Source organism: Podarcis liolepis (assembly GCF_965112155.1).
Source record: "Podarcis liolepis genome assembly, chromosome: 1".
NCBI lineage: Eukaryota > Metazoa > Chordata > Lepidosauria > Squamata > Lacertidae > Podarcis > Podarcis liolepis.
In genome coordinates this window covers 91,886,534-91,909,495 of record NC_139554.1, presented here as the reverse complement: position 1 = coordinate 91,909,495, position 22,962 = coordinate 91,886,534, and the positions used below count along the sequence as shown (strand labels likewise).

Genomic DNA, 22,962 nt, shown 5'->3' with positions numbered 1-22,962 from the left:
CCCAGACTCAAGTCCTCCGACAGAGCTTGCCAACATGGCGACGGTATTTTTAACTGCGTCATTCCAAAGCTCTTATACATTCCACAATCTTCTTAAAACATGCTTTGGTTAGAAAATTTATCTCCACACAGTCTTAAATCCACAGCTTAAGTCATTAAAATGACATTTCTGACTTGTAAGGGGGGTGGTTCTTGTTTAATCACATAGAGGAAAGAAAGGAAAGTTTTTTCCCCCCTCCCCCATCAGTCCCTTTGCCATACTGAGTCTTGGCGTATCTTCTCATGATTTATTCTTGTTCCTCCGACTCGTCTTGTTTTATCAGAGATCTCTTCTGTTAGCAGTCTTTACTCCCCCTCCTTCCTTGAAATATGTGAATTCGCTTCATCCTAATTGTTTCTTTTGAAGTTCTTGTAGCTAGCGGCGCGGATCAGAGACGGCGTCCAGGAGCGCCGAAATCCCACAGGATTGTGCCTAGTGCCCCCATCCCCACAAATTCGGGAGTGGTATAGGGCACAGCAGGCAAGTGCAGCCCCCCCCAACCTTGGGGGGGTAGGGAGGCTATTTACTCCCATCACAGCCTCCTAATTACCTCGTGTGGGTTGGAGAGATGTTATTGTCAGCCATCTTCCGATGCGCCCCTAGTGGCCCCTCCCCATACCAGCCAAGTTTCATACCTCTACTACACTTAATGCAAACATAAGAGGAGCCTACTGAATCAGGCCAATAGCCCCTCATAGTGCAGCACCCTGTTTTCACAGTGGCCAGCCAGATTCCTCTGGGAAGCCCACAAGCAGGTCACAAGTGCAACAGCATTTTGCCTGTCTGTAATTCTTATCAACTGGCTTTCAGAGGCATAATGCGTCTTGACGGTGGAGGTAGAATTTATTGCAGCATGCAAGCCCCCCTCCATTTAAAACACATATAAAAATTCCAAGGACTTCACACAAAAATGGAATGCTACATGGTTTGATGATCAATTAGCTTGGATAGCAGTAAAACAACAACATGTAAACACTTTTTTTAGTTATACTCAATAGTCATAATTAATTTATCGATGCAAGTTGATGCAAAAGTCATTCACACATCTAAGGGCCAAAGTAGACCTGGTGCTGGGGGATCCAGAATCCGATCCCTTTTATTTTATATTCTAGACAGCTACACAAGGCAGAGAGGCCAAATTAGACTGGGGAAATAGCTATGGGGTGGTGGTGTGTAGAAACAAAATTCTGCTTTCCCCCACTCCCAATTTGAAGCTACATGTTGCCCCTCAGGAGAAATGTAATCTCCAAAGAGAAGATTTGTTCTTGAGTAAAACCAACAACAATCCATGATCCAGATGCAATGCTCAGGTAAATATTGTGGTTTGTTGCTCCTGCTCTCACACTATGAAAGGAACATAGTAGAATGATCTGTGCACTCACAGCAAGTTGTTAATTATGGCTTACTGTGGTGTATGAACTGGGTTATTGATGCAAAGGAAGTGGCCAGAATTTCTTTGGGTGTTTGCTCTGTTTTTCATTTTTCTGTTGTTGTTTTTCAAATGCTTGACAAATAATGCATCTTTAGATGTTTTAGATCATTTTAAATAGAACCAATGAGAATGAAAATTGTATCTGGATTTTGGAATATAATGTAACATACTGATTAAGAACAGTGTGAAATGATTACAGTGGGTTGCAAATATTTCTTTCTCAAATTTACTAAGCTGCCATCCAGTTTTGTTGTTCACTACCAACTTGTGGATTGACCTACTCTTAATCATAAACCTTTTCTTTTTTCACTGTTGGAGCTGTTATTTCAGGAGGGTGGTGTTTCCTCCTATATTTCTAAGCTAACATAAAGAGAACAGTGATATTGTGGTTTTCTATCCTCTCTTCCAATGACTCTACTATGCCTACTTTCATTTGTTACACTCATCTCACATGGCTGTGTTTTCTGGTTTCAGCTCTGTGTTTATGCTGGCATTCTACCTGACCTGTTTTGTGATCCTCACCACAGTAATATTTGTTTCAGTCATCTACTCCTGCGTAAAGGTGAGTGGTAATAATTTGATGGTATAATCCTATGTGTGTCTACTCAGAAGTAAACCCCATTTAGTTCAATGGGATTTATTCTCTGGCAAGTGGGTGATGATTTGCTCACTATTGTGTGGCAATTTGATTAGTCTTCATAAAGACATTGCCCTGCTGTGGATTTTGGATCTCTTAACTGACCTTCACGATAAGGTCCCAGATTACAACAATATAAAAATACAATATTAAATCCAGTAAAAACAATTTTCAATCAGAAAAATAGGATGGATCGTGTGTGTGTGTGTGTGTGTGTGTGTGTGTGTGTGTGTAAGACCAAGTAATACATACAGCAAACAGTGATAGCTGTTCCATGATGATGCTAGACACCTCTGTGGGAAGGGAATTACACAATTTATGGGCTGACACAGAGAAAGCCCTCTCTTGGGTTATCATTCTGTGTACTTCTGTCAGAACTGCCAGGACGGCCTCCTCTGCTCATCTTAACATCTGACAGTCTGTAGGTAAGGAGCCGATAAGCTAATTGGCTCCTACATCATTTTAGAGCTCTAAACAACAAAGTGAATGGAAACTATTAACCAGCATAGTTGTTATAGGGGCTTGAATGGAGCCTCAGCCAGTAATTGGCTGTTGCATTTTGAACCAGTTGAAGTTTCAGGATTGAAGGTACCCAAGCATGAAGTACAGGGGCTGAGTCACGAAGGACCAAGGCTAGAGCTGGTGAACCAGTCAGAGCTGGAAGCAGGCCTTCTAGTCACTTAGGCCACTTGAGTTTCAAGTAACAATGTTGGAACCAAGAGTACCCCCAAGTTGCGAGCCCCCTCCTTCCAGAGGAGTGTAACCCTTTTGAGAAGAGGCCCTCTCCTCTTCCCCTCTCCCCTTGAACCAGAGAACTTGGAACACATAATACTTCTGTCTTATTGGGATTTTGCTTCAATTTATTGTCCCACACCCAGCCCATCACCACTTCCAATCACTGGTCTAGCACCTGAACTGCCTCTCCTGATTCAGATGGAATGAGGAAATAGAGCTGGGGATCATCAGCATATTAATAACACCTTGCTCCAAATTTCCTGAAATAGCATGGCTGAGCAACAGCCTCCCTTAAGTAGGAACAGAACACTATTACACAGAGTCCCTTGCCTTTTTGTACTCTATAAAGCATTGTCAGTACTTGGAATGCTGTTTGAATTTCTTTCCAGTAAGAAAAAAAAGAACTAGCTAATGGAAAAGTGACTAGTAGTGACTCATGAAATACCTAGTGACAAATCATACAGCTATAGTTATAACCTTTATTTTGCCTTGGTTTGCTGATTTCAGTGCTTAGGCTCTGAACTATTGCCCAGCATCCAAAAGTATTTTATTGCTGTCAGTACTGAACTTCCTGATGACCCATTCTGACTCAGCTTCCACATTTCTGAGATAGGCTGCTATTTGTAGGAAATTAGCTTCTATTTCAAATACAGTCTGGTTTGCTAATTGAAAACATACTCTTTAAAGGTGTCTTAAAGAGAATAACTAGGTTTTGTGCTTAGACTATGCTTATTCTTAAGAGATTTAACCAGTTTGTTGGTGTCTCATGTTAATCCTAGTGTTCCCTTGTCCAATTTAAGAACATGCGTAGGTGATCAGTGATGGGGAGTGCAGCCTGCTTGAGCATAGTAGTTGGTTTGCATATAATTCTAAGCCATGGTTTGTTTGATCATTCAAACACTGTCCAGTGACCTAGCTTTGGTTTGTTTACTGCCGACAATCCATGACCTGAAGCCATTTTTTGTTGTTTACTCACAAACTTTGACTTGCTTTAACTATGACTTGGTATTATATGCATATCCAGCACTCTTCCTTAACCATAGTTTGTTTGGCTACTTCATCTCAGAGGCTCACCAACCTACAAAGGCCTGAGGCAAGAACATCTGAAAAACAAAACAAGTTTACACAGAACAAGTCACGGGACAACTTGTGGTTCATTCATGGCTTGTTAAACACCAATAGCTTATTGTTATGTGTGAACCAAACTAGAGTGTGACAATTAGGAATTTTATACCTTCTATATTGATTCGTTTTTGTTTGCCCCCTGCTGCTGCATGATTTGGGTGTCCTGTGTAAATTTCAACAAAGGTCATAACTAGATTGCAAGGCCTGTCCTGCAAGGTTCATTGCTTGTTACCATCATGACTCTACTTATTTCATTTCTATAACAATATCAGTCATTGATTCTTGTCATTTGCTTCTTAGAGTTTCCAATGCTGGATTTTTAAAAATATCGGCCTTCTGTGGGTAGGGCCAGGTAAGAACTTTGCAGGTTAATATCCAAGGAGAATTGAACACCCTGCACATCAGCTGATGTGCATGCAGGAAGTACCCTGCACCCTGCAAAGTAGCTGAACCCGTGGGATTGAACTCCTTGTGCATCACTCCTTGTGTGGGGAGTTCTGTCCTGCTTTCTGCAGCTGATCCAGTTGTGCCTCTACCTGCCCCACAACTGACATCACATATGATATCAGGTGTGAGGCAGGTGTGCCTGGTTTGGGAAAAACAGCCTCATGGGCAAAATGGAGAGGCTTGGCAGGTCAGACCTGGTCCACAGGCTGGAGCTTTTCCATCCCTGACTAGTGGTTTATGACCTCAGATTTTGTATTCCACATTCCAGGGCAATGAAAGGTAAATGTTTATGAGCAAATGGTTTTTCATACATTGCATAACATATTCTTTGCCAACAAATCTGGGTTTTTCTACTTCAGCTAGACCATTTTGAAAAATGGTTTCCAGATAGTCAAATAACGAGCAGTTAGGTTCTCAAATAGAAGAAAGCAGTTCAAATGCTGACATTTTCCAAATTTGGGATTGGATGAATTTCTGTATTACATAAATATGTAAAATTCTAAATATGTAATTATCCAGTCCTTGCTTCAGAGCTTGATGGGAGTCTGATTAGGCTGAAAATCCTTACAGTACTCTAAAAAAAAATTGTGCAGGCAGAGGTAGTATGAAAAGCCTGCACCTCATGCTGCACATAATTTAAACTTTCTCCTTGTCTGTGTAGAATAGAGTGATGTTTGACTGTGATTCATTTGTCGCATTGAGAACTACTTACAAGCTTAATTTAACCACTTGGAAGAACATTGCTAGATTTTTATTATCATCTTACAGTTTATTGCTATCTTTTATTATGTCAGTGCCTGGTATGATAGATGATCTCCCCCCTCCCCACCCCAACCAAAGAAAAAATCTGGTCCAGTGATTTTAGATAGTTCTGTAATGGACGCAGGTGAAGGCAGCAGCTTAAAAGAGGCACAGCATTGTGACAAGTTGTATCTGTCTCCTTTTGTAATAGGCACCAGCTAATCAGCCCTCCTGTTCATCAAACAGCTTCATAATTGTGCTTGTGTAGGAAGCAAAATGCAACTCTTGTAACCGTGCAATAAAAAAAGGGGGGGAGCAAAAAGGAAGAGGCTGGCGTGGTTAGTCATTGCTAAAAAAGCAATACACAAGCCATTTCTCACTGTCTTCTTTTAAAAAAGAAACCACTTAGAAGCCTAGTTGGTGCAATGATAATGATGCATATTTGAGCTGCTATTTGTCTGTGTCTCAGATTTCTCTCTAGGGATTGAATTGGGGAGCATTTTGATGAGGCGAAATTAACAGCAGGGAAGCCTTTTAGTTTTACAGAACTCAAACATCTGAATTCTAGAAATGTATCCTTGTTATCTCCTTGCACGGGAGATTTGAGTGCTGGGGTGGGGTGAGCCACAAACAAAAACCTATTGGAGGAAGATGTGCGGGAAGCAAGTGAAGGAAAATATGTTCCCTGAACTCACCAGGTTAAAACTTAATATCGGAAGATAATCTCCAAGATCCCAAACTCACTGGTCAGCCAAATACCATTTAGAGTTAATTTAGTTAAAGTTGATGATTCCTGAACAGCTCCTGTAGAGTAGATAAATGTTTGTAGATCCCAGAGGGTCACAAGATTCAGTACAAGCCAAACTCCGAGGGCTTCAAAAGGTGATTAGACAAATTCATGGAGGAGGAGAGTATCCATGAATGCTAGTCATGATTACTATGCATTACGTCCAGTATCAGAGGCAGTAACAGTTGCTGGGGAATCATGAGCAGGACAGTGCTGTTTAGCTTGGGTCCTGCTTATGAGTTTTCCATAGGCATTGTGAACTCAGAATGGTGGACTAGATAGGTCTTTGATCTGATGCAGCTGGGCTTTAATGTTCAAATCTCTGGTGCCTTTGGAAGTTTGAAGACATTTGCCAGTGTTATTGACTACTGTACAATTCACTGCTGCAGTTCTACCTATTGTCCATCTAAACATAGTAAGAGGTGACATGAAGATAAAACTCAATTCTAGCTAGAATCTTGGAAGCAAAACAGGTTATTTCAAAATGCATGTTTATATATCCATTTATTCTGAGATCAGAATCGGATGTTTTGTTTTGTTTTGCACACCATTCTTTCTGGTTCTGATTTAGAAACCATTATTTTAATCAGGGAGCAGCAAGTCAGTATGACAAGTTAGCCAAGCAATTATGCATTTAGCCTTTCTGCTCCGAAAATTACCTAGAGGAAGACAGATGTTCAGTGATCTGGCATGTCAGCTTTTGTACTTTCTAATGTGTATTGTTCTTTAGTGTGCAAGATATTTATCCAGAATCATGATTTCAAACATCTTGCTTTCTCTTTTTTGACCAGCTTTTTCCAGCTCCACTCCAGACTCTCTCAAGGAAGATTGTTCAGTCCAGGACCAACAACACCATAGTTGGGGTCTTTACCATTGTATTGGTTTTCCTCTCAGCCTTTGCCAACATGGTATGTTACACTGGTTGTTACTTTTATTTAGCATCACTGACCTATCAGTGCCCAGAAGCTGTAGGGTACAACAGAAAGCATAGCTCCTGGTGTATGTGTGACCAATGAAATAAAAGTAGGCGTGGGCTCAGTAATTTTCCTAATTCTTCTAACCAGTCATGGTTACAACTTAATGTCTCCAGTGCGTTGGCCAATATTATGTCTTTAAAATAGACAGGATCAAAGCAATGCTAATTGTTTCACCTGTAAATGGAGCACTTCCAGTTTCATGGTATATTAGTTAGATGGGTTAGACAATACTTGGGATGTGGGAAGAGGTAGATGATGTTTTGCATACCTGCTAAAGCAGTCATTACAGCCGCCGCTGTTTAACTGGTGGTTTATATTGTCAGGCCCAAGAGCCATCTGTGCTGGGCCACTTTGCCATTGTGCAGAGAACCGTCTCTTAATGCATCTCTGCCCTGAGTACATTCCATTGTAGTTAGCTGTTTTCTTTTTTCCTTGCCTTTTTTTTTTGTTTGTTTTGTTAATCACTTCCTTTCTGCCAGTTCACTTGCAGCACTGTGGATCTCCGTGATTGTGTGGCTGCAGAGTATAACATCACCCCACGTGAGGTGAACATGTGCCATATTAGCTACTCTGCCTCCAATTACAGCCTGGGGACAGTACAAGGATTATGTGCCAGCTCCCAGCCAAGCTGCAATTTCCCAGAGGTGGGTGTGTTTAAGTTTTTTAATTCGTACAAACTATAAGTGGCCCTGTTTTATGCTGAATGAGACAGTTAATCACTTAGCCCACTGTTGTCTGTTTCAGCTGTTTTCAGCTCCTCTCCATTGTCTTCAGGTAGAGATCTTTTGCCAGGTAGAGATTCTTTCTAGCCCAGCTACTTAAAGGTATAGGGTAAAGGGACCCCTGACCATTAAGTGCAGTCGTGGACGACTCTGGGGTTGCTGCAGTCATCTTGCTCTATAGGCCGAGGGAGCCGGCGTTTGTCCTCAGACAGCTTCCATCATGTGGCTAGCATGACTAAGCCGCTTCTGGCAAACCAGAGCAGCGCACGGAAATGCTGTTTACCTTCCCACCAGAGTGGTACTTGCACTTTGACGTGCTTTCGAACTGCTAGGTTGGCAGGAGCTGGGACTGAGTAACAGGAGCTCACCCCGTCGCTGGGATTCGAACTGCTGACCTTCTGACCTAAACAAACTTTTAAAGGGAGTGGCATTTGAAAAATATAAGTCTTGATCTGAGGTGGTTTCTATGAGTTCGCAATGCCACCTTCATTATGCATCTTACGTAGAATTGACTTTGGAGCAGCTGACACCTGTCACACAAAATTACAAGTTAATGAAAACAAAGATGCATTAAACACATATGCATATATGATGTATGTACATTCAAATAGGCATGCATGCACATACCTTACAGAATAAAAGGTGGACTTTTAACTGCCAGAGGACTAAACTGCTGCTGAGGCTTGGTGGGTCAGGCATTGTGTGGGCCTGCTGGAAGCCCAGCTAGACAAATGTGCCAGTCCCAGTATAAGCATCCATTGAAGGATGTTCAGTGGCACGCTGGACCTAAGGTACCCTCAACCAAAGTTGTTCAGAGCCTTATATTAACTGACATGTGACATAGCAAAAGAAGAATAATTAAAATAAGTTGATGTGTAACCTTATTCTTGCAGCACTGCTTAATTGATGTTTGCTGTGCTTTACTGATTTGACCCCCTTTTGTTCTCTCTTCCTCCCTCCACTCCTCTTCCGCTTCCCAATCCCTCCTCTCGCAGTATTTTACCTACAGTGTCTTACTGAGCCTCCTGGCCTGCTCTGTGTTCCTTCAGATCAGTTGCATTGGGAAACTCATTTTGATGTTGATTATTGAATTTACATATGTCCTTATTGTGGAAGTGCCAGGGCTTACCCTCTTCGATAATGCAGATCTTCTGGTCACAGCCAATGCCATGTAAGTTACCCTTAAACCTTTGTAAGTTTTTTTTAATATATAAACCGAGAGAAAGGTCACCAAGTTGAAGTTTTAGTAAAGCAGGTGAGGAAGTAGACTGTTTCTGGACTATACCATTTCAGAGTACCAGTAAGTTCTCACATGACTGGACACACTTCAGTTTAAAAAAGTAAAACTTGCACATAGGAGTTTAAGAAGTCAAGGGTTTTTGCCTAGCCAGTTTTTTATGTGTACGGTTTTATTGTTTTATGGGAGGGGCATTCAGTCATGTGAGGCCCCTACCCAGGGTCTAGAGTGGAATAGTCCAGAAACAGGTTCACAGCATCATTTGCTGCTTGGGAAAACCAAGTCAATGAATCCATGAAAACAATTTTATGTAAACAGAAAGAGTGTGCAGCATCAACAAGTGAGTTAACACTGGAAGTTATTTAAGAACCCTCTATTAGTTCTTGCTCTTGGTTCTGTTTTGCTGGTATCTAGAATTTGAATGTCATAATCTGCATGACTGTTGTGCTCTCAGATAAGGACCAAACATGTATATTTTGCATCAAGTAGGAGGCTAGTGCCTTAGTTGTGTTGAATGTTAACACATATCTTCCCTTTTAAACATATTTACTCATTAAACATTTTTCATTGTAGGAGTTTGGCTTGTTCTCTAATAAGCAACACTACTTTTATTGGCATTATTTGTATGCCTTATGATTTCCTTAATTCCCTTAAAACATACCAAACAACCAATTTGATGAGATCTTTTCTTAAGTTAATAAAACAACACAAGAAAGAAAGAAAAAAAGGCCATTCTGGTTGAACCACAGCCCTGCCCTTCTCCATTTTGGATTGCTTAATTCTGATTAATCCACTCAGGTGTGATTTCTGCCCTTCATATAAAAAATAAAATTGATAGGGGCAGTCATTTGAAGGGATAATCTCAAAACAAAACATCCTTTAGGCATTTTATACTGCATGGAATTTTGATAAGCCAGGAGCAGACTGAATTAGAGCACTTAAAAGCAATTATTTGCATCACCTCACAATCAAGATGTCAGTAAAAAGGCAGAGTAAATAAGCAGCTTTTTCCCAGAAATAAATTTAGGAGCTGCAGTCTTACCACTCATTAAATTAGCTTTGCTTGCTCTGAAAGCTCCATTTATTGTTAGTCTTACTGTGTGGTGAACCACTTACGGCTCGTGGGAAGTATTTAGTACATATGCAGCCGCCACATTCTAGGTGCAGATCTCTTCCAGATGCAGGGAATATTGTCCTATATTAATTTAACTGGGCATCTGTCTGATCCATCTAATTATTCTGTATATGACATGCACACTAATTAGCAAGATGCACAGATGCCTCTTTTCTCACACCCCTATACAAATTTACTGAAAACATAAGCCAAGAAAAGGCTGGTGGTAAAACTTAGAGTGCTCTTTCCAGCCAAAAAGAATTGTAACCATGCAAGCAGGCCTGGTGTCAAACTTTAGGGGGCCCTCAGCATAGTCCAGCTGATGCCCGCTGTTCCTGTCACACTGGAGCTCCTGGAGCTCTCATCCTTCTCTTTGTGGCAGCAGCTATGCCTCCAGTCCCTTTCCTCCTCTTCCTTAAAAACACACACAAAATTGGTTTTCGAACAGCTTGGTTCTTGAACGTTTCGGCTCCCGAACACCACAAACCTGAAAGTGAGTGTTCTGGTTTGTGAATTATTTTTGGAAGCCGAACATCCGACGGGGCTTCAAATTGGCGGCAGGATTGGGTTGGTGCGTTGGTTTCCGAACGACTTCCAAGGTCTGACTGTAGTGGCTAATTCAGTAGTAGCTTCTTGCCACCTTGGGATGAAGAAGAGTCCTTGAGAGCCGGGAATTCTGGGTAAGCTGATTGTGCTGCTGCTGCTGCTGCTGCGGTTTGCCATGGCATCTAGGAAAGCTTTTTTTTAAAAAAAAGATATATTTTTTTTAAATCTAGATTTGAAAGGCCTTTTTTAGCAAACTGCAGCAACAGCACTGGCATTTTCCAGGTCACCTTTCTCAGAGAGGCAGCAGGCTATGCAGTTACCATGGATGGGAGCCAAGTTGGTCCCCAAGAAGTGTCTGCATATATCCGCCTGGATCTCATGTTAAGACCCATGATGGGCCTTTCTAAGCCCTGGGGCCATCAACCAATGCCCAGCAAGGCTAACTGCTGGTGCCAGGCCTTCCTGCAGGAGCCATGTGGGGTCTGAATTTCAGCTGGAAGACTACAGCTGCTTTTAAGCAAGTTCTACTGACTCAGTGAGTCAGTAAGTAAGATAGATATAGCAGAGTTAACGTGGAAAAGCAGTTTTTAAATTGTCACTGTTGGATTTTATGGTCTGTTTTTACTTTGTTTCTTTTCTAGAGAATACTTTGTTAGGTGACTCATAAACTGAACAAAATAAAAAATTTAAAACGAAAGGGCAGAAGAACTGGAACAGGAGCTATGTTAATTGGATTATAAAGTATCTGGTTCTGCTGGAGTGATCTGGTGATACGACTTGGATAAAAATTTCTGACAAAATACAATAATAATACAAGAAGTGAATAAATATGAAGGAACTAGATTTCAAGGCACTCCCTGCTTCTCCAGTACCATCTAGAATGAGACAGTAAATTTGCAAACAAAGGGTAGAATCCAGCTTTATGTGGGCAGATTCCAACTTGTCACGTTTTATCTCCTCTTTTCTGCAGCCCCAATGCAGAATTCCCTAATGCAGAATTCCCTAAGTGCAGAATTCCCTGCGCTTGAATCTCCTAATTCAAGTTAGGGAATTAATTCTTAGGAATTAATTCCTGGTAGCTTTGTTTTATAACATCCTATCTAATGTGCCAACTTTCCTTGACTCCTCACTTCAACGATAATCAAGCTCAAAGTCAAAAAGCCATCCTCTTTCACTGTAGCGAAAGGCAAGTAGAAGAAAATTTTAGGAAGTGGTTATGGCTCCACATAGTGTTCAAAGTGAAAAATAGTAGCACTGATTTTGTGGAGCAGTTGATTATTACACTCAATCCTAAATGTCTTTATTTTAAAATATGTGGCATCCTGGATTCCGTGGAACTCTGTGTAGGTGTAAGAACTTTTTTAAAAAGAATGGTGATCGTAATCATGTTTGGAAACATGTTCCATTGAAATTGCAGCAGGACCTGCAATAAAGTGAATGCTTTGAGGCTTTGGTTCTAGTGTCACAAGGGGCATTAGGGATCCCTCCTGTTGCTGCAATCCATCATGCATTTCAGAACAATGAACACAGAGACATATAAAACAACTTCCCTGTAATTTAAATGGAGTACTTTGCACACATGTTCATTTGATTAACATCAGGCAAGTGATCCAGAAGAGACATGGACCTTTGAACTGCTGAAGTATTAGAGAGGCACTTTTGTTTGGATAGCATTGGAGCAGTGAAATGTACACCTTGATTTTAATCCAAAGTCAGCAGTTCCTTGCCAGCTGGGAAGAATACTGAAAAATTAAAAAGGCAGCTTGTGCAACAAATAAGGGAAACAGCATAATCATAATAGTAATGAGGAGGAGGAAAAAATTTATATCTCTTTAGTGTTCAGACTTCTTCACATATATTATCTCAGTATTCTTTAGAAGATGATTGCTTGATAAGGCAATCTGAGCTCTGAACCTGGGTGTTCCTGGCTCATTGCTTATACTCCTAGCGGTATAGGAGGGCACTAAATGTGGAATTGGGAAGAAAGCAATGGAGTCAGTGATTTATAAATATAGCATAGCAGTCTATGTACATTGTCTAAAACCTATCTCTTGCTATTTCAGAGTATTTTCCAATGGGACCGAGAATGGAGCATGGTGAGTTACTGAGGGGGCAGGTAGCCTGAGGTTGCTTTAAAAAATGGCTTCAGCCATTGGGTTGTTGCAGACATACTGTGGCTCATCCTTTAATGGTGCTTAAGGGATATGGGATGGGCACACCCCTCTCTTCTCAAACACAAGTCCCCTCCCTTGCTGTCTGAAGCACTGTTAACCATTTTGAATGCTTGCCAGAGTTTGAATTTGAAACAAACTTGAAATGCAAATTACCATCAACCACAGTTAGTAGCAGTGGCGTAGCGTGGGTTGTCAGCACCCAGGGCAAGGCAAGTAATTTGTGCCCCCTAACAGGTGGGGCAGAGGGCTGCAAGTGCGAGCGTGCCCCCCGATGGTGCGGCCGGGCCCCCCCCCCGCACCCCCCACGCTATGCCACTGGTTAGTAGCACTGCTACCTAGCCTTCGTTGTATTCAAGGGTAGGAAGAATTTGACCTCATAAAGGCAGGGAGAGTGGGAGAAAAGAATAGAATCTAGTGGTCTCTCACAAATCCCCTATGATTTAGTAATGGAATGCATTGACTCTGCTGTGGCCCTTTGACTCCCTTCCTTGCCTAAGAGGCAGTTTTGATACAGTGTGCCTCACTTCTAGAGCCATTGAAGCACACAAAAAATGAAGATTGATGGGGCAGCCTCGTGCAAAGTAAAAGATGGCCACCTGGACTTTGCTGTTCACGCTGCATCAAAAGCAAAAACTAAATGATTCAGAGTTGAACAGAATAAAATAGTCAGTGGATTTTATTGGTCAGCAGCTAGAGCCCACCCCTTGCTCAGCCTGTTGCTACACAAAGAAGTCAAGAAATTGCTTGCTTTGAATTATACGTACTCCTCCAGTTTAGCAACTGGCATCCTAGAACATCCAGAGATTTATATATTTTCTTTTCCGCCGTAGTCCTCCAAGTGTGTCCAGGGTGGCCTTGAAGATTGTGACTCCCGTAGTTATCACTGTTTTTGTCTTGGCGGTGTATCTTCATGCGCAGCAAGTGGAATCCACAGCAAGACTTGATTTCCTCTGGAAGCTTCAGGTGTGTGTTTTTGAGTGTAATTTTAAAATGCCATTTATAATCAGCAAACAGTTGCTATTCACACTGTTAATGCATTATCTTACCGTGCTCATAAATTATCAAGGTAGAAGTGCTAGCACAAAGGAAACTCCTACGGTATCAATTTTAGCTGAGGATCACAAAGATTGTGCTCTTAGTTTTGCTTTATATTGTATTGTAAAGAATACTGTCCGTGCATGTGTGTATCCATCCCATGCATATAGTTTGGACGAAGCCACCCTTAGTGTGTGCAAAATCATATTCTGTTGCTAGCATGTATTGATGGGTTGCATCTTAGACCTTTACCAGTAGTTCCCAACCTTTTTTTGGCCATGCTCCACCTAAGCAACTCTAAAATCCTGATGCCCTCCCCCATGACGTATAATTATTATTGTTCAAAAAGTGAACTCCTATTCATGAGGAGGAAGCCTAAAAGGCCATTAACTGTTACTAACTCATTCTCGAATTGCCCCCCTCTTAAAAATCAAATTGCCCCCCTGTGGGGCATGTGCCCCATGTTGGGAACCACGGCCTTATACAATAGATGCGCAACTTATGCAAGAGTTATTTTCCAGGGATAGCACACAAAGCCAAAATCGCATAGTCAAAACAACCCTTTAAAAACCATTAAAGTCTATCCAGCCACCTCTGCTCTGTCTCCAAAAGCTGCACACACACTCTCAAGGCCACTACACCTTGCACCATGGTTAATGCAATGGCGGGTGCGATTGCTGACATTTCCCCCCTGCTCTCCCACCCCCTTATGGTATCTCCCCTCGCCCCTTTTTCCAGTCATGTCCATAGAGCTGCAACCACTCAAGCTAAACACGCATAAGTTGTGTGTCCACTGTATATGCTTCCAGTCCATTTGCCACATAAATGAACCTGAGTTGCAGGCTGCATCTTTTTCTCTCTCCTCCTCTCTCCCTTTTCAGGCTACTGAAGAAAAGGAGGAAATGGAGGAATTGCAGGCCTACAACAGACGCCTTCTCCATAACATCTTGCCAAAGGATGTGGCAGCCCACTTCCTTGCACAGGAACGTAGGAATGATGAGCTGTATTACCAGTCATGCGAGTGTGTGGCTGTCATGTTTGCTTCCATCAGCAACTTCTCAGAATTCTATGTAGAGTTAGAGGCCAACAATGAAGGAGTGGAATGCTTGAGGCTTCTCAATGAAATCATTGCTGACTTTGATGAGGTGAGCAAGTTTTCTTTTTTAAGAGTTAAACCTCAGTGTGGTCTAGTTCATGTTTAACTGATTCCTGCATTGCAGGGGGTTGGACCAGATGGCCTTTGGAGTACCTTCCAACTCTACAATGCTGTGAATCTATGACTGACCCTTTTGTATTGTCCCGATGCACACAACACCAGTCGTCTCTGACACTTTTGTTTTCTGTGCTAGATTTCTTTCATATGCCAGAGGTATCAATAGAATTACAGTACTATACTTTTCTTTCTTAGAAGTACTATATGAAGTACTATATACTGAAAGGTGCTGCTGAGCCCAGATAATGCAATGCACTCCTAAATAAACTCTTCATCCATGGCTATGGGTAGGACCCAGAAAGCTACCTGTCTTGCAAGCCTTCCTCAGCTTATAGATCTAGTTTCCTAGTTCTTGGTATCCTGGCCTGTTGACTTCATTTCCTGGTCAACAGCCGTTTTAATCACCTCATGCTCTGCTCCCATGGCTGTATAAGTGCAGCAGTGGAAACAATAATTTGTCCAAGTCAGCTGAAATGGTCTCATGCTTGTGCAGAGGCTCCTAGGAAAGTTCTACCTCCTCTATGATTACCAGTTACAGTGGCACTGGCCACTGTTGCTTTTATTACTCAGAAAGCTATGGTTAAAAGTGCAAATGGTCCTAACTCAGTCACCTGACAGCAAGTACTGATACACTCGTGCCAGGACGTGATGTAGATCCAAACTGAAGGGGCATTGCATCCCGTGACCTGACATCCTAGTGCAAAATCTTACTTTTCTGTCCTTATCAATTTGAAGAAGCAAAAATAGGGTCTAGGACACCATCCTGTCTATGTGCAGGATCAAAACAGTTCATGAACTTTCTCTTCATATGGGAAGCACATTAGAACATGTGTTATGCAAGCTACAGTGTGCATGATCATATCTGGGTCTTATATCTGGGTCAGTCAAACAGTGTACCTTATATTGATTTACACGTGTCCTTTTCAATAACTTCGTTCCTTTGTTGCCTCTGCAGATAATAAGCGAAGACCAGTTCCGACAGCTGGAAAAGATCAAAACTATAGGCAGCACATATATGGCTGCTTCAGGCCTCAATGATTCCACCTATGACAAAGTGGGCAAGTCACACATCAAGGCCCTGGCTGACTTTGCAATGAGGTTAATGGATCAAATGAAATACATCAATGAGCATTCGTTCAACAACTTCCAGATGAAAATAGGTAAATGCCTTTGTTATGGTGTTATGCTTCTGGAGTATTTCCTCTGTGGTTAAAAGTGCAAATGCCACGTGTTAATTGGTGCTGCCTCTACTGAATTAAATTAGCACTTAATGGAGTATTCTTGATCTGCAGTGTTGGTCGTGTTTCCTGCAGAAATTTGACCCCATTACATAACATTCCCAACTGGACATTAGTAGCCAATTGAACATGGGAAGATCTAAAGCCAAACAAAATTAGCTTCCTGCCCACATTAGTGCTTTAGAAAGGACATGGCTGTTAGAACTGTTTTGTCGTGTAGAACACTGGAAAACTGTCTTTCATATTTGAATCTGAAATATGCACACACACTTGAAGTGGAGGCGGAGCAAGAGCTCTTTCAACCTGATCCTGTAAGGCCAATCCGCATGCCTACAGGTGCTTGACTCCGGGTTCCTTCATTCTTACGGGATTCCTAGAGCCATCACCATTGTTTGGGAGGAACTGAGTTGAGCACCTGTACTTCCTTCCACTCAGTCAAAACCGACAAGGCCAGCCATCTTGCATTCAGGCCCCTTTTTTGAAGCTGGCCACTGTGAGAACAGTATGCTGGACTACATGGGCCTTTGGGCCTGATCCAGCAAGTCTCTTCTTATATGCTACATTTTTATCTGTTTCACTGGGAATGCCTCAGGTTCAGTTGGTTGATTCACAAGGATGTCTGGAGTGAGGCTTCTTATTCCAGGTATGCTCCACTCTCCACAGACCAACTAAGCTTAGAATGTAATGTGTAAATTGAGAATGTCTGCCAAACAAGCAGATTTTATAACATTTTTTATAGATCATTTATTTTGAGTGTAGAGCATGAGTGTTCTTGGCGCACTGTTATTCATCTTCATAATTCTGGATATCAAGATACAGTATACTTTAATCAAGTAAAAAATAAGCTCCAGTGAGTTTTCTGAGAAGCAGTTAGATAGTGTAGGACAGGGGTTCCCAAACTGTGGTCCCCAAGCTTCATTCAGGTGGTCCGAGGTGTGCCTGTGAAGAACACTTGCCGTATGAATTCTATGGAATTCAAATTGTAATACAATAAAATTTTTATGTATATATATATGTGTGTGTGTGTGTAATAAAAATCATTCAGCATCTAGCATGGTGCATTGCAATTGCTACAGCAGGCAGAGAAATAATCAGTGTAGGGTATTTATATGCAGATATCACAAATTTCAAAGATCACAAATCTTTGATATCACAGATTTCAAAGACCAGGGAAGGTCGCACTGGATGAATTTACCTCACTCTCAGCTGGTAATGTTTCAAAGTCTTAGGAGTGCTACACACATTACAGCCACCATGTGGAGTCTGCTTTAAACCTTTGTTCATTTATAATAATACCTGATCATAGAATCATGGCACGTTTTGTCATATAGCCCTCAAAAGGTTGGCCATTCAAAAATTAGCTGTGGTCAGTTTATGCCTGGGGAGGAATCAGATAGTTGCAGTCCTCCTGCATATGTGATCTGGTAGTGATAACTTATAAGATGTACTTTATACACTCATGTCTAATTCCATACTATTTCTTTACTAGGGCTCAATATTGGCCCAGTAGTAGCTGGGGTCATAGGCGCACGTAAGCCCCAGTATGATATTTGGGGGAATACTGTGAATGTAGCCAGCCGAATGGACAGTACAGGAGTGCCCGACAGGATTCAGGTGAGTCTTCTTGGCACCTCTCCTCCTCCCTAAAACTTTTTTTCTCTTATGAATATTTACACAAGCCACTAGTAGAAGTGAGAAGTAATCTATATATACATTTTATGTATTCTACTTGGAGTTAGATATTTACCACCCCAAGCAAAAACTTTTAACCAAGCATAAAAAATGTGGCAGCTGACACATGAAGTCACTTCAGATCCATGTAACTTGTCCTCCTTTCTTACTTTACATATTTCATGCTTTATCCAGCTTAGTGATTCATCTCTGTGTTGGGGGTAGGGGGTGAAATATGAAGGAATCTATGTTATCATGTAATATGGAGTCCAGAACAGAGCTCCTTGAGAACCTCTGCATCTGTTTCTTCTTTTGTAAACCCCCCCCCCCGAGTATTTTCATGTTGTTCTTGCTGAGCAATAACCAGAAGATGGGATAATTCACCTTGCTCTGATCCAGAGATACATACCTATGTGATACTGTGCTTTGAACACTTAGCCACCTAGTACGTTGTTCACGCAGTTATAGTCCACACTGAGAGATGGCCCAATTTCAAGCTAACATGGGTCATGCTTACAGGGTGGGAAGAGAATGGGAAACTTGATCCAGTCTCTTGTCCTCTACAACAGGTGATTGGCATTGTCAAAGCTGAAAAACAAGATACTGAGAGAAACCAAAATTGATAGATTCACCTATTCCTTCTCCTTACTCACATGTCTCTGACTTGACATTGTCCTTTTAGGAGCCCAAGGGGACGTGTGAACACTATGAGTCTTTCTCTGAAATGATCTGAAATTCACTTTTAATGTCATTAGCCCTTTTTCGTATGGGTGCAATCATAGTACTTTTTAGTGAAATGACAGCGCTTCTTCCATCAGCGCTGCTTGAGAATACCAGACTTGTGTTGAATTGTGTCAATTGCAATTTATTCAACTCTTTTCTGATCCATTCTTTTTAAAACCCCACAGGTGACCACAGACATGTACCAAGTTTTAACAGTCAACAACTATCAACTAGAATGCCGAGGGGTTGTTAAGGTCAAAGGTAAAGGAGAAATGACCACCTACTTCCTAAACGAAGGCCCCCCACTGGCAAGTTAACAGCAGTGGGCAAGAATGACTCAAGAATGGCTCAGTTTGATTTAAATACAACGAGTTGGCAAAAAATAATCTGCTGCTGCTTAGCAGCGAATCTAATACCAAGGCACAGTTGAGTATTTCATATGATGCCTTCCTAGCAGGAGTGTGTGCAAGAAGTGGGGGAGGGGGGACACAGTTTGGGCTATGTGGCACGCCATTCGGAAGTTACCTAGCACTGCTGTGGATTTTTTCTAGGTTGAGTGTAAATGAATTGACCAAAGATTTTTTGCTGAATGGAATTCGAAATGAAGACGTGGATTTGAGATCTTCAGTGAGGCTGCTACACAGGACTTAAGATATTTAAGTATTTATTTGAAGCAACACAATGTTTTTTACTTGGTTGAAGGAAAGTTTGATTCATTGCAACAAAAGGACAAAAAGGAACAGCATTACTCTGGAAAAGCTGTGCAGTCCCATAGTATTTCTGGTCTATGCTGTTAACTCCTTGACGTGTGCCACTGTTCTCTTATTAGCTGTTTGAGTGGACTTTTGAAATTAAAAACACCACCAACGATTGCTCTACAAAAAGGGCCTTTTTTAATGACATCACCAGTAATGGTTTTTTAATGGAAAAGATGCCTTGTTATGTACTCTTGCCATCCCTACCCTTACACAGATAGGAGGTTCCTTCTTTTTACCAGAACTGATATACTGAAAGTGAAAGGAGAGAAATAGTTCTTAAGGTGAGGGGGAAATGATGCTTCAAGCATATTTATTAAATGAGGAGGCCTTCTCACTTCTGTTCAGCATATTTTGGTTTACACATGAAAGACTAGCTGCCAATGTGAAACACATGGAGAAACACAGGGAGATTTCTCTGAAATGTGTAGGGTTGTTGGTTTTGAGGTGCAGTTTTTTGTATTTTTTAATATGGAAGATTATGAGATCTATTTTGAACGTTCTGTGTATTAAACAGTTGCCCCAATGGAGCAACAGCGATCTATGTGTAGCTCTGTTGTAGTGAAGTTCACAGAACAGCTGTTTGAAGGAGACGCATATCCAGAACTGAGCACCCAGCAAAGCATCTGTCAACTGTTAGGCAGGACAAGAGCAGGGGCACCTTGACACAATCCTGAATCCCTTATCAGGCAGTCAGCCCTTGACACAGAAGCTGATAGTCACTGTTAGGAAGAAGGGAACGGGCACCCAGGCTGAGTTCAAGCACTTCTGTTTCCCTGTTGGAAGGTTGATCAGGGCTATGGGATGTTTCTGCCCTGCAGCTCTGTTTGTCTCCATGAGTCCAGCAATGGGTGTGAAGTCTTCTGCTGAGCTCACAGTTCTTTGGATCGGACGCCAGGTACATTGGGAGGTGTACATAAGCTATAGAATTGTGTGATATTCTTTTCATTATCTCTGAGTTGCAGACTTGGCAGTTTTCAAATAAAATATTGTACAGTCCAGCAAACAAGCTGAAGTAATAATAATAAAGCTCAAGTTTGATTTTTAAAAGAGGAAATAAAGTGAGGAAAACCTACAGTTAGACAGAGATGAAATAGGAAGAATGAGAACAGCTGTGCTCATTCCTAACGTCAGAGGGAGCTGAATGCAATAGGTAAATTGTGTATTCAAAATTCTGAAAGTTATTTGACCAAGGGTATTAGGCCTGAAGCCACTTCGAGTGTGCCTCTGGACAGTAGCATAAGAGGAACCACAATCAAATCAAGAATTTCTTTTTGAAAGAATGTTTACAGTTTATGTAACAACTGTCTGTACAAGTAAGTGCCGCTGAATATTACCTAGAAATTTACTCTTCAGGATTGATATTGTGGGAGCTGAATTCCATTTCATATATTATGAATTTCAGTTTGAAGACTTTGGCAAGTTTTTTCCCCCATAATAAAACATATGTATTGATTGATTCTCTAAAGATATTGATGTGGCCTATCCTGCTGAACATTACTTATTTTTTAAAAAAGAGGGTGACTGTTAATAAATGTATAAGTGAGTTAAATACATTTTCAACTTTTAAAATCAAGGTCCCCTTCATATTTTATTAAAAAGTATAAAAGCATAAAAACCTATATTTTTATATTTCAGTGGGGGGAAACTTTTGATATTGAATTTGGCAATTTCAAAAATGACTCAAACATTTTGACACATACTTTTTCCACTCTTCTCAGGGCAGAATTTCCATTACCTAATGATTACCCAGCACTGGCAATTATGACATTGGAGAGGGGGTGGGGTTAGTGTCACCTTTGACCAAAAAATAAGGTAAAATCCATGGTCTTGGTGATATGTGTAATATTGCTATTAAACTGTTTCAGACTAGAGTGTCAGTAGCATCCCACTTTCCTTTCATCTACTCCCTTTCTACTAGGGCACACCCTTGGATAGTATAGTTGCCGGATTCCTAGAAAACTGCCAAGTCTGTCCTCGTACTATATTTTTGAACCTTTTCAAGAAATGCCATTTGATTTGCAAAGGTCTTTATTTACACAGTACTGCAGCTTGTTCTTCATCACCTTCCACCCTTCATTCTTACCGTCATTTACCACTTCCAAATTTTAATTAATAGCACAATATAGGATCATTTTGTTTTAGGTTTGCCTGCTGCTTTGAAATGTGCATTCTTAACATTTGAGCAGACCACCTTGCGCAATTGTGTTGTCAATTCAGTTTTCAGTTACCTGTATCTCTGACTGTGATTGATGACTGTGTCAGGATCATTTCAAGGGGTATGCAGTCTTTTTTCTGGCTCTTGCAAAAGGTGATACAGTTATGATTTCCCATGGAAATTGCAATCTGTTTAAGTAATTTAACAATTATATTAAAACACTGTTTCACTTGTGAATGTTTCTATTTATTCATTAGAGTCTGGTTTGTTTTTTAAAAGCTACAAAAGTAGGAATGTAATTTAATGTTTTGTGGCGGGAGTGACAATAGAATTTTGTGCATCACAACGGTATGATTCATCAGTTCAGTAAGGGCAGCTCCAGACTTGTGTAACTTGTCCCAACAAAAGTCCTGCTCACGTATGAATTTCTGGATGATATTTTGTGCCTGCTGCATCACAGAAGGAAGAGAATGGACTTTGTACAATGGTTTCTCTTCACTTCTCTGCGACTGGATGAAAAATGGTAAAATATTCAGATGAATACAGCGAAGGTGGTTATCAATCTCAGCCCCTGGGTTCTAAATGAAGGAGCTGATTTGGATATTTCATTTGTATGTCAGATTCAACAAAACTGTATTTTAGGCAGAACTTTGGCAGCTGGAAGCAGTAGGCTGCGGTCTAGTCCTACTCAACTAATTGAGCTAGTAGCTGTGTGTGTGTGTGTGTGTGTGCATGTGTGCGTGTGCGCGCACGCGCGTGCACAAGAGCATAGCCATCTGCATTTAAATACAGGTCTGGGTAATTCAGTACAGATGAGCAACATGGAGCAGAATTGGATTTACGTAGAAGTGCCCGATTCAATCTATGTTACCTGTGCATGTAAAGGAGCCTTCACCCACATATGGATCTCCTTCACTGGAATGGTAAGTCTCTTCTGTTTGAAATTATGGTGCTTGGCTGTATATTGTTAGGATAAAATATTCTGAAATCAACTGGTTATATTTTCCGATCACTGTAACATATTTTCTTCTGTTTTAAGATAATAACACAGGTGCCCAATATCTCTGAAGTAGTCTCTAGATATTGGGAGGGAAGGTTGCTGGCTCAACAATAAGGGAGAAACTCATCCTGAACTCATATTTAAGTAATCAGTGGGGTCCCTGCATGCTGCTTTTCCTTGTGCTAGTCTCTGTTAAGGTGAGTGGGGAAAGCAGACAGGCAAATTGCCCTTAGTTGTTAATTTTGCAAGCACAGATGAGGAACATTTTAGATGTTCCATGCTAGCTAAAGAGTATGGTCATGAGCGCGATTTGCACTTAGAAAGCATGGGAGCTGTTACATAACACAACATTAGGGGGATTGCTAGATATCGATCTTTTCAGTTAGGATAATTAAATCATTTGGTATTGCATAACTCTCAATGGGACTTATGATAGATAACACTGTGTTCTGTGAT

The 22,962-nt window shown here is 41.2% G+C and overlaps 1 protein-coding gene across 4 annotated transcripts in view; it reads left to right on the top strand.

Moving 5' to 3' along the window:
* Positions 1–21,743, top strand: part of ADCY5 (adenylate cyclase 5) — a 191,735-nt gene extending 169,992 nt beyond the window's left edge. For 3 of the 4 annotated variants that reach the window (XM_083488662.1, XM_083488661.1, XM_083488659.1), the window contains 10 exons: positions 1,946–2,033; positions 6,735–6,851; positions 7,400–7,564; positions 8,638–8,813; positions 12,603–12,635; positions 13,544–13,676; positions 14,630–14,893; positions 15,917–16,121; positions 17,689–17,813; positions 18,779–21,743. In XM_083488662.1, the coding sequence (XP_083344788.1) occupies positions 1,946–2,033; positions 6,735–6,851; positions 7,400–7,564; positions 8,638–8,813; positions 12,603–12,635; positions 13,544–13,676; positions 14,630–14,893; positions 15,917–16,121; positions 17,689–17,813; positions 18,779–18,910 (1,438 nt within the window). In that variant the 3' untranslated portion in view covers positions 18,911–21,743. The remainder of the gene's footprint in view (positions 1–1,945; positions 2,034–6,734; positions 6,852–7,399; positions 7,565–8,637; positions 8,814–12,602; positions 12,636–13,543; positions 13,677–14,629; positions 14,894–15,916; positions 16,122–17,688; positions 17,814–18,778) is intronic. The other variant, XM_083488660.1, reaches the window with a different exon arrangement.
* The last annotated feature ends 1,219 nt before the right edge of the window (positions 21,744–22,962 follow it).